General features: G+C 39.7%; 1 protein-coding gene across 3 annotated transcripts in view; it reads right to left on the bottom strand.

Annotated features, from left to right (window-relative positions):
• LOC132404747 (uncharacterized) overlaps nucleotides 1–18299 on the bottom strand; it is a 77169-nt gene that overhangs the window by 14864 nt on the left and 44006 nt on the right. For all 3 annotated transcript variants that reach the window (XR_009515663.1, XM_059989193.1, XM_059989192.1), the window contains exons 9-10: nucleotides 6807–6905; nucleotides 4724–4833 (exon numbers count right to left, since the gene is read on the bottom strand). Coding sequence is in view for 2 of the 3 variants with exons in the window: in XM_059989193.1 (XP_059845176.1) it covers nucleotides 4724–4833; nucleotides 6807–6905 (209 nt within the window). In the remaining variant the exon portion in view is untranslated. The remainder of the gene's footprint in view (nucleotides 1–4723; nucleotides 4834–6806; nucleotides 6906–18299) is intronic.

The raw sequence follows: 18299 nt of genomic DNA on the forward strand, positions 1-18299 counted from the left end.
ATCCTTAGAATACCTTCCCATAACTTATCCAGTACTGATGTCAAGCTCACCAGCCTATAATTTCCTATCTTATTCTTGGACCCTTCCTCAAACAATGGAACGACATTGGCTATCCTCAAATTGTCTGGCACCTCACCCTTGGCTAAAATGTTTTAAACACCTCTTCTGGAGCTCCTGAAGTTTCTGAACTAGCCTCCCACAGAGTCAGAAGAAATACCTCGTCAAGCCCTGGGGTCTATCCACACTAATTTGCTTCAAGACAGCAAATCCTCTAATCGTCCATGACTTCAATGCTGCTTTGCCTCACTTTTATGGCTCGTTGGTTGTTGTATTTCACTGTTACAAATGTCATTCCCACAGGAGTTATATTTCCTCCAGTATAAGTTCTTAGTTGGATATCTGCAGGCTTGAGTTTAGTCTCTTTGAAATGCTGTTCAATCTCATTTTGTGAAATGGCTGAAACAGCTGAGCCAGTGACCAATTCCATTTTAATTAACTAGCTGTTCAGTTCTGATAGAAGCCATATTGCTTGTCTATTGTTAGCTTTCACAGTCCTGATTCACACTCATCATTATCAGACTTTTCATTACCGCATGCAGACTGGTAGTCTTTTTGAAACTACAACTTGACTTTTTTTTCCCACTTCCCTGTGTAGTCCATTTCTTTTGTCTGCCCAGTATACTTTTTGTATGTGTTCTACTTTGTTGCATTTTCTTTAAATCTTCATTGGTTTAGAGTACGTGAGCCTCTGCCATAACGGTAACACAATTTGTTTGTCCAGGCTGGTTTCTGTTCAGACGTTGCAATTTTGCTCACTTTCACTTTCATTCCTGACTGCAACTGACTAGCATCTCCATCTGCTCTTTCCATTGACACAGCTATTTTAATTGCTCTTTTAAATATATGTTGAGTTTCAGTTAGTAGCCATTCTTGAATGCAATCCCACAAACTAAACGATCTCTCATTGCATAATTACCGAACCGACAATGTTCTTCAATTCGGCCACATAAGCTGAAATGGACTCCCCTTCCTTTTTATTCCATTTATCAAACCTAAGACATTCTGCAATCAACAATAGTTTCAGTTCTAAATATTCATGCATTACTTTCAATATATCAGCAAAGCTCAATTGCACTGTCTTGGTTGGAACAGTCAAACTCCTCAGCAAACTATAAGCCTTTAAAACCAATTCACTCAGCAAAATTGATACTTGCTTCTCTTTGGCCATTTCACTTGCTTTAAAATATTGCACAATTACATATTACAGTTACCTGTTATGCAATCAAATAAATCAATCTTTCCTATGTGGCTAGCCATTTCTGCTCTTTTTTTAATGAATATTATCATCCCTTACTCAAAGTTTATGAACCATGACTTTCTTTTTAACTTGATCATTTCTGTCTCCTTTTCTACATGCTGTGCTTTTTTAACTCGACTGCTTCACTGCACTTTTTTAATAATTTGAACATCTCACTGTGCTTCACTGGGTAGATAGTTGTTTTGGGTTCATTTTAAATGGAATATAGGGCAATGCATTTATGAGGTAAAATGCAGCAAGGGTATATTCTATAAATGCAAGTAGTCTGAGAAGCATGGAGCAGCAGAAGGACTTCAGATTCATTGTCCTAAAGTATCGGACCAAGTAAATAAAGCTGTTAAAAATGCATCTGTAAAGCTTTCCTTTGTTAGCTGAGGAGCAGATGGAAAACATGACAGATTAGGTTAGAACAGCATACATTGTAGGTCTGTACATTACAATTGTGCACAGTTTGATCAACACTTTACAGGATGGATGTGACTGCACTGCAGATGGTCACAGAGGAGTTTACAGGAATATTAACAGAACTGGAAAATTTTAGCTATGATGTAAGATTGATAGTCTTGGTTTTTTTTGTTTGGAACAGAGCTAGCACAGGGGAGACTTAATTAAAGTTATATAAATTCATGAGGGACTTATATGGAACAGATAAAAAGGGCCTATATTTCTTGACTGAGGGGGTCAAATACCAGGATAACTGAATTTAAAGTAACTGGTAGAAAGATTAGAGGGAGATGAGGGATTTTTTTACACAACATATGTTAGGACTCTGGAACTCATAAAGACATGGAATCACAGAGTCACAAACAGATACCACACAGAAACTGGACCTTCAGCCCATTGGATATGTGCCAAGCATCACCTCCTAGTAACATTAATTCTACATGTATCTTACTTATTATCCTCTCTGCTTCCACACCCAACTCCCCAGATTCTACCATTCACTCATAGAGTAAGGGTGACTTACAGTGACCAATTAGCCTACCAACCCACATTTCAAAATAAATTTATAATCAAAGTACATATACAGTCCCTATACAAAATATTCAACCCCCCCACCCCCCGAAAGTTTTCACATTTTACTGTTTTATGACAATGAATCACAGTGAATTTAATTTGGCTTTTTTTGACACTGATCAACAGAAAAAGACTCTTTCCTGGCAAAGTGAAAACAGATCTCTACCAAGTCACATTTCCTGAGGACGTGGGACGAAATCAGAGCACTTGGATGAATCCTACATGGTCACAGGGAGAAACTGAACTCGGCACAGGCAACACCTGAGATCAGGATGGAACCCAGGTCTCTGGTGTTGGGAAGCGGAGGCTTTAAAACCTGTGCCACTGTGCTGCCCCCAGGAATGAATTTATTCTTAAACTTGAAGCACTGAGACTTGCTGGGCTACAGATCATGTACTGGAAGGTGGGAATAGGTTGGGTATAGGTTCAACTTGTCTCCTTCTGCATCAAATGTTTCTGGTGATTGTGTAATTTCATTTCCATGAGTTTTTTTATTCCACATGAGATGCGAGGAAGAGATAAAGTTGAAGAATTGGTTGAATTTCTACAGTCCAAGGATTGAGGATTGGTCATTAGTAGCCAGATTTCTTGTGAGATGGGATTGTGAGACTGACAGCACAATGGAGGGTGCTGTGGACTTCCTGAAGGGACAGTCTAGTGTCACGATTAAGCTCAGTGATACGGTATCTTTATTTCAGCGCAATGCTAAAAGGGATGTGAACTATTTACTGAAGCTTGATATTGTGGCTGTTACTGCCCTATATTCTTTCCATTCATAAAAGGACAGTGTTAGGAATGCTATTGATTTTCATATGCTGGACGGTAGAGAAGAAGTGTCCTGATTTGAGGTCAATGGAGGTGTTGGAACAGAATTTCGCCTAGCTGCAGTCTGTTTTTTATTTTTATTCAATGGCTTCAGGGAATCTGGATGCAATGCTTTGTCACTGGAGAGTGGGTGGGAGACTGATGGGGGAAGTTTTATCGAATTCTCATTCACAACATATGATATATCATATCCGAGTATAATTTGATTCATGGATCAGACCAAGGTTGCTTCAATCCAGTTTTGAGAGATTTTACCGTCGTACTTTTCACCACTGCTATTGGATCCTGCTACACTTGAAATCTTTGCCAGTAGAGTGGACATTTCGGATTCTGTATCTATCTGCTGAAACGTTGATGGAATGCTTGCCTTTGCCTGCCCAGCGCTTTCAGAAGAGTTTCAACCTGCCCATGGCTTATACTACCTGTAGCTTAAGGGACTCAATGTCAAATGTTTTCTAATTGCATTGAAGTTTACTTTAGCCTTAGTTTTATCATGTTCACACCTTTGATGAACGGAAACATGAACTTTTATCTTAATTGTACAGCTTGCCATTTGAGGGCTGTCCTGTGACAGTAGGTCTTCCCAGCTATGACTTAAATTCTATTATTTTTAAATCTCAAGGATTTTCATCACGTGGACTTTAATATGGATTTTTCTGTTAGCAAGAGCCTTACTCATCTTTAATAGTGAATTTCTCCCTATTTCCTCCAAGAGCACCACAGCCCTTTTGTGGATTGGAGGCTTGTATGCCTCAATGATCCAGAGAGCTACGCTGGCTGGAGTCAGGGATTTGTTCTTTGGCTCTTGGTAGAGTCACTCATACCAAATAGGTCAACGGGTAGAGGACAAACTAAGAGTGGTCCACTGGTCCTCCAGGTTCAGGAGTTCAGCTCAGGTCTAACAACGCTGACAAGTAAAACAAAATTATTACAGAAATAGCAATGAAGAATCCTTCTACATCCCAGTATGATGGTATTCTTGAGTCTCCAACCAGGATTTGCATGACTGACAGTAGTGAAAACCATGTGTAAACTACTGGCCTGATAAAGGGAGCCCTCAACACTGCCAGAAATGGAAGACCTTCATTGCTGCCCTAAATGCCAGGGGCACAACGGGCAGTAAGTTTTCCCAATTTACTACCTTCTGTCAATGCATCATTGCCAGGATTGTGGCAAGAAGGCTAAAAATTGTACGGTTGAAAAAGAAACAGCCAGAGGGATATTCACACACAATACATTGTGCATTGATTTGAGCTTATTTAATGACAAATGAATTAAATTACACACAGTTATTTGACTACCTTCAATAAGGATGAATAGATTCAAATCCTTTAATTTTTAACCAAGAAATAAAATACCTATCTCAATATTACACTGCAATAAATATCAACAACAAAACAATGGTTTGTGTGTAAATTAAAACCATCAAAACAGTGTCTCTAAATGTGGTGAATGGATCATTCTTCTCGAGTACTGGATTCATCAAGCAGCCCCGGATGGTGATAGGCAGATCACGAACAAAGGGGAAAATGACCTCTATTCAAATTACAAAAACCTTTTTACCTATGTAGCTCTCTGTCTTTTTGTTGTTCCAACAGCAAAGTTACCAGGTGATCAGAGGACAGGGTATGCTTAACATTCCCACTTCGCTTTTGTCTCTGGTTTCTATTTTCCTAAAGAATAAACAAGGAACTTACCAGAATATAGAGACAAAAATGCAGTTTACTATATGCAATTCTTTAACAGGAAGTAATCTACAAGCTAAATACTAGTAAATCTATCAGAATATCAGTTATTTTGCCATTTACATAGAACATAGAATAGTATAGCACAGTACAGGCCCTTCAGCCCACAATGTTGTGCCGACCCTTAAACCCTGCCTCCCATACATCCCACCTTAAATTCCTCCATATACCTGTCTAATAGACTCTTAAACTTCACTAGTGTATCTGCCTCCACCACTGACTCAGGCAGTGCATTCCACACACCAACCACTCTCTGAGTAAAAAACCTTCCTCTAATATCCCCCTTGAACTTCCCTCCCCTTACCTTAAAGCCATGTCCTCTTGTACTCTTGAGGAAGAGATGCTGGCTGTCCACTCTATCTATTCCTCTTAATACCTCGTATAACTCTATCATGTCTTCTCTCATCCTCCTCCTCTCCAGAGAGTAAAGCCCTAGCTCCCTTAGCCTCAGATCATAATGCATACTCTCTAAACCAGACAGTATCCTGGTAAATCTCCTCTGTACCCTTTCCAATGTAAAGGGTTGAGAGAATTGTAAAATTATTTATTATCATTTCTCTTTTAATCATGCATTGAAACTATTATAAGTTTTCTCTCATTTCCGAACACTTACTAGAATTTAGAAATATGTCCGTATGGCAGCATGCTAGCGAACAGTTAGCGCAATGCATTACAGCATGAGCTGTAAGTTCAGTGTTCAATTCCCACCAATGTCTTTAAAGAGTTTGTATGTTCTCCCTGTGACTGTGTCAGTTTTCTCCAGGTGCTCCAGTTTCCTCCCATATTCTAAAGACGTAGGAGTTAGGGTCAGTAACTGTGGGCATGTTATGTTGGCACCAGAAGTGTGACGACACTTGCAGACTGCCTCAGCACATCCCCGACACAGTTCACTGTATGTTTCAATATTTCAATGTACATTTGACAAATAAAGCTATTCTATAATATTTAATAAAACAAAAAGGCTTTTGTCTAAACAAAACTATTATGGAACAGATTTATTGAAACCTGAAGAACTAATGATAACCCTTTAATCGACAGTAGTCATTGAGCGGTATCTATTATTTAACAGTCAACATATGAATGATAATGTTGCATGGAGCGACTGAGGAGAACCCAGGACACGGGCATGGAGATTGAGTTGGGGATGCTAGTGCAGACATGAATGTTGAACAGCTAACTGGAGGAATCTTGACACGGATATGGAGCCTTGACAGGGAGACGGGGTTTTCATGGAATATCTTGAAACCGCAGCTGAACTTAGAACTAACTGTTCTAATCAGTTGGGAAATGAAGTTATCACACAGGAATAGACCAACAAACTGGCGACCAGTGGTTGTGACGCCGGGGGTGTTATACTGCAGTTCTTGATGGAGACCAGGTGTGCCGTCATCAAGCAAATTAGCAGTAAATGGGAAATTAACAACTGGAATCAAGTCATAATCAAAGGTGATTAGGGGCAAAATAGGGGATTGACAATCAGACCATGACAGATAAGTAAAAAAAAGTCTAGTGCAGCCAAAACCTGACAGAGGGACAAATTCAAGAATGCATCACGATCTTTACAATTTTGACTCCATTAAGCTTAATGGATAGAGAAGCAGATAGGATGTAACAAGCAAAATGATCTTCCAGAAAAAACGATCGCAGAACAATTCTGTGAAATAAGAAAAGTATGAAACAACCATGATTCCTAAGTTATGAAATAAGAAAAAGTATGAAATAAGAAATAAATTATAAGAATAAATTATCAAATAAGAAAAGTATGATTCCCTTAATGTTGAATAGTCTATGATCACTATTTAACATTGACCATAATGGTTCAAAAGAGAATGCAACATAAACTAGGACAGATGTGGAAGTGAGGCTAAGTAAAAAAAATCATACATTTATTGCATACCAACCTGAACTGCATTAAAGATAACATCAAATGCTAATGAGTGGATCATCTGGCTTACTTTGTAAATCTCTTCAGCAACTTCACTGGACAACTCATGTGTAATCTGTAGACACACGCATTGAAAAAAGAGCAAATTAACAGACAAAAAAGAACCCTGTAGAAATTAAATACCATTGCCCTAAGAATAAAATAGATGAAAGGAACAATACCAAACACATCATTATCACAACTGTGCAATCAGCATCAAGATTAGTCCAGAAATAAATTGTTTGCCAGCATCAACTTGTAAGTTGATTACTTTAAATGGACTTTATGGTTCTTCAGAAACAATACAAGATGGGCCTACAAACTGATAAATATCCCTCCTTCCTGAGCTTCCTTGTAGAAGTAGTAGAGGCCAGTTCAGTTGAGTCATTTAAGGTAAAATTGGATAGGTATATGGACAGGAGGGTTATGGGCTGAGTGCGGGTAGGTGGGACTAGGTGAGATTAAGAGTTCGGCACGGACTAGGAGGGCCGAGATGGCCTGTTTCCGTGTTGTGATTGTTATATGGTTATATGGTTATATGGTTCCCGTTTGCAATGAAAACTGGCTCAAATAGGAAAAATGGGGTTATACACTTATTGAAGTAAATACACAATTTGCAGACAATGATCCCTTGTCAGATGGTCGGGAAAGGTTGGGAACAAATCTGAGGCAGAGAAGGGAAAGCTGCTCATTGGATTGGGGTAAGGGGCGGAGCAAGAGGTGAGAAATAGAAACCGTTTGTTTCATCTGGCTATTCTACTCAGATGTTTAGAATTTCACAGATACTTCAAAAAGTGTGGTTAATTTATTATTTACTTAGACTGTCAGCATTTCAACCATTACCTTTCAGGAAATCTCAAGAATTCACCACTTCCGATTTCATTAAAGGTAATGTCTGGCATCTTTGATACCAAGCAGGCAATCACTCCATATATTACAACTCGAATAGTAAAGATTTTTTTAAAAATCATCATTTCTATAATAAGATGAATATAAACTGATGTGATAAAGTACTTTGAGATATTAGGTAGCTAAACAGGTTTGCAATCAAAAATTAGACAAAGGGGTCTATTGTCACATGCACAAGTGCCTGTGTGTGCAGATACAATGAAAACTTTACTCAGAGCAGCGTCACATACACTTGCATCTAGAGACACAACATTCGCAAGAGAAAAATGTAAGTGAAACATAAATTATGCAAAAAAGAACATAATTAGAGAGAAAAATTAACAAAGTCCATTGTAGTGCAAAGTGATCAAAGTTGAGAAAGCTCAAGATGGCATTAGGGAGAGGTGACATTTTCCTGGCAGCTAACAGATTAGGCTGTGCATATGAGGTTGAGACTTTACTTTGTTTGCTTTCTATTCAAGATTGTTTAAAGTCATTTTTAGTACACAAGTATAAAAGGGAATAAAATAATTTTTACTCCCCGGTCCAATGTGTCACACAAAAAAACTTATATACATAAATTGATTGTATGTCCATGAAGTGACGTTTCCAGATGTATGTGTACACAAGGTGACTGGCAGGAATTGATAAAGTAGTGGTAGATGGGTTTGTGGGTGGAGATGTTGACCAATCTTACTGCTTATGTAAAGTGGCAGTTTTAGAGTCTGGTGGTCCTGGCGTGGATGCTATGCAGCCTCCTCCCTGATGTGAGAATATCGGACAGTATATGAGCAGGGTGGATGTCTTACTTTATGAAGTTACTGGCCTTTTTCTGGCACCTTTTGGTATATATGTTCTTGATGGCAGGTAGGTAGGCTGGTAGTGATGCATTGGGCAGTTTTGTCTACCCGATGTAGAGCCTTCTGGTCCGCCACAGCGCAGTTTCTGTATCAAGCAGTGATGCAGCTTTCTGCTACACATCTGTAGAATGATATGAGTGAAACTTCGAGACCCTTCTTCAGGGCTGAGAAGGAAGGGGGAAGATGCCAGAATAAAAAGGTGGGGCATGAAGGAAGATAGCTGGAAGCTGATCAGTGAAGCCAGTTGGGTGGGAAATGTTAAAGGCTGGATGAAAAGGTATCTGATAGGGGATGAAAGCGAACCATAGAAGAAAGGGAAAGAGGAGGAGGTTTAGGGGGAAGTAATAGGCAAGTGAGAAGAGGTAAAAGGTCAGTGTGGGGAATAGAGGAAGGGGGAGATTTCTTTACCAGAAATCAATATTCATGCCATCTAGTTGGAGGCCACCCAGACAAAATATATGGTGTTGCTCTTCCACCCTGAGCGTGGCCTCATCTTGGCATGAAAGGAGGAAATGGACCAACATCATGGAACAGGAATGAGAATAGGAATTAAAATGTTAGGCCACTGGGAAGTCCTGCTTGTGTTGGATTGTGTGGAGATGCTCAATGAAGCAGACCCCCAATTTACAATGGGTTTTACCGATGTAGAATAGGCCACTTCAGAAGCACTGGACACATGACCCCAACAGATTTGCAGGAGAAGTGCTTTCTCACCTAGAAGGACTGTTTGGGGCCCAGAGAGGAAGTGAGGGAGGAGGTGTATGGGTAGGTGTAGGACTTCTGTCGTTTGCAGGGATAAGTGCTAAGAGGAAGATTAGTGGGTGGGAGCGAATAGCCAAGGGAATTGCAAAGGGTGCGGAAAATGGAGAAGTTGAAACTGCCCACAATTTCCACTGTTGTGCCACTGATGTAAAGGGGCGTGTGAGTGGTGCGAGTTCTTCTGACGTCCATAGCCATCTCCTTTGTCTTGCTGACATTGAGGAAGAGATTATTTGCCTGGCACCAGGCCTCAAACTCCTTCATCTCCTCTCTGTAGGTTGTCTCATCATTATTGGTGATGAACCCCACCAACATCGTGTCATCAGCAAACTTGACAATATGATTACTCGGGTGTTTGGCTGTGAGTCATGTGTGAGCAGAGTGTACAACAATGAGCTCAGCACACAGCCCTCGGGGGCACTCATATTGAGGACGATGGAGAGGGTGGAGTGGCTGTGCATCCTGTCTGAGGTCTGCTGGTTATGAAGTCCAACACCCAATTGCACAGTATTTAGACTGAGGGGCAGGAGTTTGTTCACCAGGGTCCGTGAGACCAAACTGGTGAATGCAGAGCAGCCAGCAGATTAGATCATGCATAGTAGGGTAAAGTTTTATTTTGTTAGCTTTGTATGTTAATATGCATATTAAAAGTCTTCTTTAAACTAAAAATGGTTTATAAACTGCTTGAACCATTTACACAGCATGCAGAAAAAAAGCACTGCACATATTTTGACTGATGATTGTCATAAAGTTATAATTAAAAACTGCAATGACATATCTAATACAATTTACTTCTCAGCATTTGAATGGGATAAATAACCTAAAGAATTACTAAGTTCATTTCTTTAAGACTGAGTGCAAAGAAAGTGAATTTCCAGGAGCCTCCCAAGGACTTCTCAACATAAGACCATCCAAAAAAACAGAGAACATTCCTGCAATTTCATTCTCAATTTCCAGAACTTCAGGGGCTTGGTGATCTGGTGATGGGGCCTTGCAGACAATTTGCAGATGTCAAATCAACTCAGTCACGTTAATGATTTGGCTCTCTGTTTCTGTATACTTGATTTTCAGTGGATGAAATACAAAAAGCTTTTCACTTTTAAGCAATACCATTTATATATTTTTAAAGTGCTTATATTAATGAAATGGCTCCAATGAAGAGTGTTATGTTGAAGACACTTAATGCTGATGAAGAAAGGAGAAGAGCTGTATAACAAAAATCTGAGCAGCTTTCTGTTTTGTGGTGAATGCTCAAACAATTGTACCATTGCATTCCTTGTGTCAGATCATTCAGTGGCACCAAATCCATTTAAATTCATTTACCCAAGGCTGTGAAGTCTGAGATCATAATGACACAACATATGCACTAAAAGCAACTTGGACTTATATGAAACAAGGAACATGTTGTAGTGCTTATTAAGTCATTAAGCAGTCAATTTATATTCTGGATAACATTTTAAAAAATTGTAAATGGTGAACTTCATGTTCACTTACTTCTATAGGATGTAATCTCCCAGTGGAATAGCATGCTTGACCCTTCAAATTTGACACAAAAACTGGCCCACTTGGCCGGTTCACCATGAACAAAGCTGAACTTCTGGTCTCAGTCAATTTATATAGGAGATGGACTTTGAGGTCCATCAAAAGCAGAAAATCAGGTCATTTCTGTATTGTGGATTGATGGCAGAGTAATCAACCAAGATTTGGTAAGGCTATTCGGCCATTGGGTCTGCTCTATCATTTCATCATGGCTGATTTATTATCCTTCTCTTGCCATCACCCTGTAAACTCTGATCAAAAACCTATCAGCCTCGGCTTTAAATACACCCAGTCACTTGTCCTCCACAGCCATCTGTGGTAATGAATTCCAGAGATTTACCATCCTCCTCCTTAGTTCTGTTCTAAAGGGACATCCTTGTATTCTGAAGCTGTACCCTAAGCTCCTAGACTCCCCCACTAGCGGAAATATCCTCTCCATGTCTGCTCTATATACATTTCAATGAGAGTCCCCCCCACCATTCTTCTAAACTCCAGCATGTACAAGCCCAGAGCCATCAAACACTCCTCATACCTTAATCCATTCATTCCTTGAATCATTCTTTTTAACCTCTGGACCCTCTGCAATGCCATCATATCTTTTCTTAACTAAGGTGCCTAAAACCTTAGCTAAGTGTGGTCTGACCAACGTGTGATAAAGGCTTAGCATTACATCCTTGCATTATATTCTAGTCCTCTGGAAATGCATGTTAACACTGCATTTGCTTTCCTTACCACCGACCCAACCTGCAAGTTAACCTTTAGGGAATCCTGTACGAGGACTCCCAAGATCCATTACACCTTTGATTTGTGAATTTGCTCCTCATTTAAAAAATAGTCTATGATATTATTCTTTCTAACAAAAATGAATGACATACACTTCCCTACGCTGTATTCCATTTGCCACTTATTCGTCCATTCTTCTAATCTGTCCAAGTCTTCTGTAGACTCACTGCCCTTCCAGCTGTCTTCATATAATCCACTCAGATGCCCACAAAGCCACTAATTCCGTCATCCAGATCATTTACATAAAACATGAAAAGAAGCTGTCCCGACACTAACCCCTGCGAAACATCCATTGCCAACCAGAAAAGGCTCCCTTTATTCCTCCCTTTGCTTCCTGCTAGTCTATTAAAATTTCCATTAGTACTAGTAGTTCTGCTCTGCAAATTTTTGTCTTGAAAGTATAAATCTTGACTTGCAGCCAAGAATTTTAAGACCACTCTTTTAAAGTATGTAAGAATTGACCGTTCTCAAAAATTGCCTCCAGTCTGCTAACATCAATCGCAGTTCTTTGAGCTATTTTTTGAAATTCAAGCTTGCTGGCTTTCAATTTCCCTTCTTCTTCATGCACTATTAAAGCTCGTCCTATAGTCTGAGCTTTTGCCTCTTCATACCTATTTCTGTCCAATATATGATATCTAGTCTATGTCTATTAATTTGTTTGGAGATGCCCGTACAACATGATAACAAGCCCTTCTGTATCAAATTCCACCCGTCCAACCAATTAACCTACTAACCATTCCTGATGAAGGTGGTGGACCTTGTAGTAAAACATCAGCTATAATTGATACCTGTACCTGTCTGGAAATCTGAGAAGAGTTTATTCCTATTTAAAGGCAACACGAGTGAATCTGCAGATGCTGGAAATAAATAAAAACACAAAATCCTGGCAGGTCTCAGCAGGCCAGACAGCATCTATGGGAGGAGGTAGTGACGGCATTTCAGGCCGAAACCCTTCATCAGGAGTGAAGTAACATGGGATGGTCGAGGGGCGGGATAAGAAGTTGGGGGAGGGATGAAGTAGAGAGCTGCCCCCTCACCTTAATCTGCCCCCCAGCCCTACCTTTCTTTCTCTTTTATTTCCCATAATTCTCCACCTTTCCCCCTAGCCCATTTCCCTTCAGCCTATCACTTCCCAGCTCTCTACTTCATCCCTCCCCCCACTTCTTATCTCCCCTCAACCATCCCATATTACTTCACTCCTGATGAAGGGTTTCAGCCTGAAACTTCATCACTACCTCCTCCCATGGATGCTATCTGGCCTGCTGAGTTCTGCCAGCATTTTGTGTTTTTATTTATTCCCATTTACCTCAGTTTTCCTTTAGGGAAGAGGAGTGAGGTAAATTCTTTATCTCTTGTTTGATTTCTCCCTGATGTCAATACAACATCATTCTCTTAGTACAGTTCAGTATAAACAACGCAATTTACTCTTGCAGAGACCTGCAGTAAAAACAAGCAGATCAGGTTGTATCTCTCCCCATGTCTGTCTGGTACCATTGTCTGCACTCTTACTGCACTTCACTTCAAATCAGAGATGGGACTACCATCCGGAGTTCTACTTCCACTGCATCACATGGGTTCAAAACCCAGTAACTTGACAAAATTCATGATGTTTTCATTCAGCACCAGACCACATGCTAACTCAGTCACCATGGTAAAGGGAGGTGCTTTGGTAACTTTATAAAGTCACAGAGTCGTAGAAAACTGCAGCATACATGTGGTTTGGCCCATCTACTGCAGACCAAACTATTAATCTGCCTCCTCCCATCAACATGCACCTGGACCATAGCCCTCCAAATCCCAGCCATCCATTTATCCAAATTTCTCTTAAACATTGAAATCAAACACAAAACCACCATTTACGCTGGAGCCTATATTAAACAATCCAGAAAACAAATGTGACAAATCCACACCTGCCACATCCAATGTGAAGACAGACCACTGGTGATTCCACACCTCTGGTGAAAAACTTCAGTAAAGCAGGTGTTAATATTGCTGGTTACCTGCTGCTTGGCACACTGTCTTGCATTTGTGAAGATTCAAGTCATATCACCAGGTCTATGAACAGGTGTGGAGTAGGATGAGAATAAAGGAGAAAACTTAGTAGTCCCTGTTATGTTTTGCTACATCAAAGTATTAAACTAATTCAAAGGAGAACAACAGAACTAGGAGATGCAAGTTTAATTCCATTCATCACTTTTAGTGAAGCATTCACATATCACATGGTCGCGTCATAATGTATGCAAATCATGTTTTTTACATATAACCATAATGAATTAAAAACAGATGCTTATTCAAACTCTGCTTGGCTGTGATATGATCTCAGGTTCTGGTGTCTCATCCATCGTGGTTATAGGAGTTCTCTCTGGGACTGTGGGAAGTGGTTCTAACAATGGTTCCACCTTGCTTCTCTAACAATTGACTCTGCTCTTCTCAACTGATTGATGTGTTGCCTCCAGAAGATATCAGACACAATCTCCGCTATGTAGAAGAGTGGTCCAGTTCTGTCCATAATCTTTCCAAGTACCCACTTTGATCACCTACATAGTGCTTGGCCAGGTCAGCTTGTCTAGGAGTGAAACATTGAACCTCCTTCTTTGAGGAAACTTCAATTTGCCTCAGCTGTTTGTCCTGGTTTTGAGGAAATCTAAGTATGAACACAAGGGATGACCCATGAACAGCGTAGCCAGTGAGTTGTTGGTTGTGGAGTGTGTTGCATTGCGTTGTGCAAGGAGGAAATTGGTAAGCTTCTGATTCAGTGTCAGTGTAGTGTGTTCCACTGACATTGCTCACAGTGAATTCTAGAGACTCTGGACAAACTTTTCCCCCAAGCCATTTGTGGTTGATAAGGTGTAAATGTAAAGTGTCTTATTCAATTCATAACATACTGCGGTCCATTGTCACTGACCAAGTGTTCTGGAACACCATTCCTTGTGAGGGAACTTCTCAACACATCAACAGTGGATGAGGCTGTAGTGGGGGCTACTGAGAATAATTCTGGCCACATCCACTACTACCAAGTAATTTGGGTATTCTGGGTGGCCATGTAGACCTGAGACAGTGTGACTTCTTTTCTGATATCTCTGCTATGATAGGGAGACTTCTGATCTGTGTGAGGGAGAATATGTCAAGAGAAGTGTTTTTTTTAGTAAATGATTCTGGTATTTCCTTTTGCAAGGGTAAATGGGACAGCATGGCCATGATTAATTGTCCTCTAGAATTCAATCTTGTAATTGTGTCCTCCAAGAAACAGAGCACATATCTGCATTCCTGCTGCTGTTGTTAGTGAAACACCGTTTTGTGAGTTGAAAATGGACTCTAGTGGTTGATGATCAGTAACGAGGGCAGATTCTCTCCCATACAAATACTGCTTAAAATGTTTTGCAATCCAAACCAGACTCAAGGCCTCTCTGACAATCTATGTATAATTTTTCTCTGCAGCAGTAAAGGAATGTTCACTTCCATCACTCAGAACATGTGACATGACTGCACATATACTATAAGGCGAGCTTGCATGTGGCTTGGCCAATCACGACCCCACAATGCTTGTCCTTCTATTTTTACCATTTACAAGTTCTGTGTGGTTTATTGGTTGTTGCATTTTACAGTTACAAATGTCAATCTCACATGAGTTTCCTCACTATAATTTCTTAGTTGGATATCTGCAGGCTTCATTTCAATATCTTTGAAATGCTGTTCAAACTCATCTGTGGAATGACTGAAACAGCTGAGCTAGTGTCCAATTCTATTTTAATTAATTTGCTATACACTTCTGATGCAAGCCATATTGCTTGTCTTGTTACTTTTCACATTATGGATCTCAAGGCTATCCAGTCCTGCATCATTCTTAACATTATCAGATTTTTCATCAACAGTATGCTTTTGAAACTGCATCTTGCCTGCTTTTCTTTTTCTCCATTTAATAAATGCAGTCCATTTATTTTTGTCTGTCCAACATGCTCTTTGTATGTGTCCTATTTTGTTGCATTTTCTAAAAGTTTTGCTTTTAAATCTGCATTGGTCATATGTATGTGAGCCCCTGCCACAACAGTAACACCATTTGTTCAGCCAGCCCAGTCTCTGCTTAGATGTTGTAATTTTGTTCATGGTCACTTTCATTCCTAACTACAACTCAACTGTGTCTCTGTCTGCTGTTTCCATTAATACACCAATCTCAACTGCTCTTTTAAGTGTAAGCTGTGCTTCAGTTTGGAGCCATTTTTGAATGCTTTCTTGTAAGATTCCACAAACTAAACAATCTCTCAGTGATTAACACCATTTCCAAAATGACAATGCTCAGACAACAAATATGCCGCATGCACTGAAATGGACTTCCCTTGCTTTTGATTCTGCTTATGAAACCTTGAACATTCTTCTTTATCCTGATCAGAGGGCTGGTTCTTTATTTTAAATGAGGTGTACAGGTATCATGTGGTAGCATCATGATGTATGCAACCCACATACATATATCTCCATAATGAATTATATAAACAAAGAATGTTTAGGCATACACGAAGAAATCTGCAGATGCTGGAAATTCAAGCAACACACACAAACAGCAGGCCAGGCAGCATCTATAGGGAGAAGCTCTGTTGACGTTTCAGACCGAGACCCTTCGTCAGGACTAACTGAAAGGAAAGATAGTAAGAGATTTGAAAGTAGGAGGGGGAAGGGAAAATGCGAAATGATAGGAGAAGACCGGAGGGGGTGGGGTGAAGCTGAGAGCCAGAAAGTGATTGGCAAAAGTGATACAGAGCTACAGAAGGGAAAGGATCATGGGACGGGAGGCCTAGGGAGAAAGAAAGGGGTAGGGGAGCACCAGAGGGAGATGGAGAACAGGCAGAGTGATGGGCAGAGAGAGAAAGAAAAAAAAGGGAGGGAAAAAAAAACTAAATATATCAGGGATGGGGTTAGAAGGGGAGGAGGGGCATCAAGCATTCTGCTGTCAACAGTGGCTTCAGATCTAAATGTTCTTGCATTGCTTTCACAATATCAACAAAGTTCATTTCAGCTGGTTTGGTTAAAACAGTTAAACTTCAAAGCAAACTGTATGTCTTTAAACCCAATGCTCTCAGCAAAATTAGTACTTGATTCTCACTGGCTATATCATTTGCATTAAAATACTGTTGAATTAGCTCAATATACATGAGTCAGTTAGCTATTGAGCAATCAAACACATTTATCTTTCTGATGTGGCCAGTCATTTCTGCTCTTTTTAAATGATTGTTATCACATAGAATTCACTGTTTATGAACCAATGAATTCTTCTGTTTTCTGCCTTTTTAACACAGCTATCTCGGCACGTGCTACACTGTTCATTCACTTGACGATTCCTCGCTGTTCTTTTTTTTTAAGCTCAAACACCTTGCTGTCCTTCAACAGGTCAGCAGTTGTGTTAGGTTAATTTTATAAGTATCTCATCACCGCTGTTAAGATTTGTAGCTTTTAACTAATTAAAAGGAAAAGAGAGTCTTAAATGAGAGTTCTTCTTTATCCTGGCTAGAAAGTTTGTTCTTTACTTTAAGTGAGGCGTGCAATATTAAATACACAACAGTCCCCTTCTGGTGAGGCTTTGTAACCAACTCATAGTATCTTCTTGAACATAATACCAAAGTAAAAGGTTGCACAATATTCTGAATTAAATTCTTCTTTTAAAATATCACTTGGATGTCAACCAATCATCCTTGTGCATTCCCTCACCACCCACAACTTGTATGGACTTTAACCACTGGAGAGTAACATAAAAGGATTGGAAAGAAATCTAATTTTAGGGAAACAAAGTTTCCAGAAAAGAAGATACAATCAGAAGGCATGAAGCAACATTGTATTAGGCATGCCAAAGCTATGAAAGGAAAAGTCAATTTTAGCTGTGTGGGGAATATATTTGCCTTATCCAAGAATAGGGGTATTCTAAATAGAGAGTGGTGGGAAGAAGCACCATATTTAATGAAAATAAAAAAAAGGTTTTATGATTTAAGAATAATGTCATCATGAATTGATAAAATAAATGTGTTACAATAATCTGTTGAGAAAGGGAAAAGAATGTATTGTGAATATAATGCTAAGTACTCTGTTTCTGAAGACATTACATTTTAAAGCATAACAAAATCCAAATCACCATTCTGACTTTGACTGGGGCTCATTTATTAATAATTTCACTTCTGAAGAAGAAGTAGTTTAAGTCCTACTTCTGAGACTCAGCAACAAAAGGCTTGGTTGACACTCCACTGGAGAACTGATTGGGGGCTGCATGGTCAGAGGTTTCATCATTTAGATGAGTTGTTGAACTTTAGCCACACCTCCCCATTCAAGCAGAAGTGAGAGATCACCTGTCACTATTCAAAAAAGGGCAAAAGAATTATTCCTTAGAGAATATTCACCCAAAATCTCTAAAACAAAAATTTAATCATTAGCATAAGGGAATTCATGGGAATTGCTACACACTCTCACAGTTTATCACAGAGAGTCATGAAATACTACAGCACAGATACACTTCACTTCATTTAGTCTGGGCCAACCTGGTCTGCCTAGTCCCATCTACCTGTGCCCAGACTATTGTAGTCTAAGCCTCTCACATCCATGTACCTATCCAAATGTTACAATTGAATCTGCATCTTCCACTGCAGCTCTTTCCATACTTGCAC

Source organism: Hypanus sabinus, chromosome 14 (genome assembly GCF_030144855.1).
Source record: "Hypanus sabinus isolate sHypSab1 chromosome 14, sHypSab1.hap1, whole genome shotgun sequence".
NCBI lineage: Eukaryota > Metazoa > Chordata > Chondrichthyes > Myliobatiformes > Dasyatidae > Hypanus > Hypanus sabinus.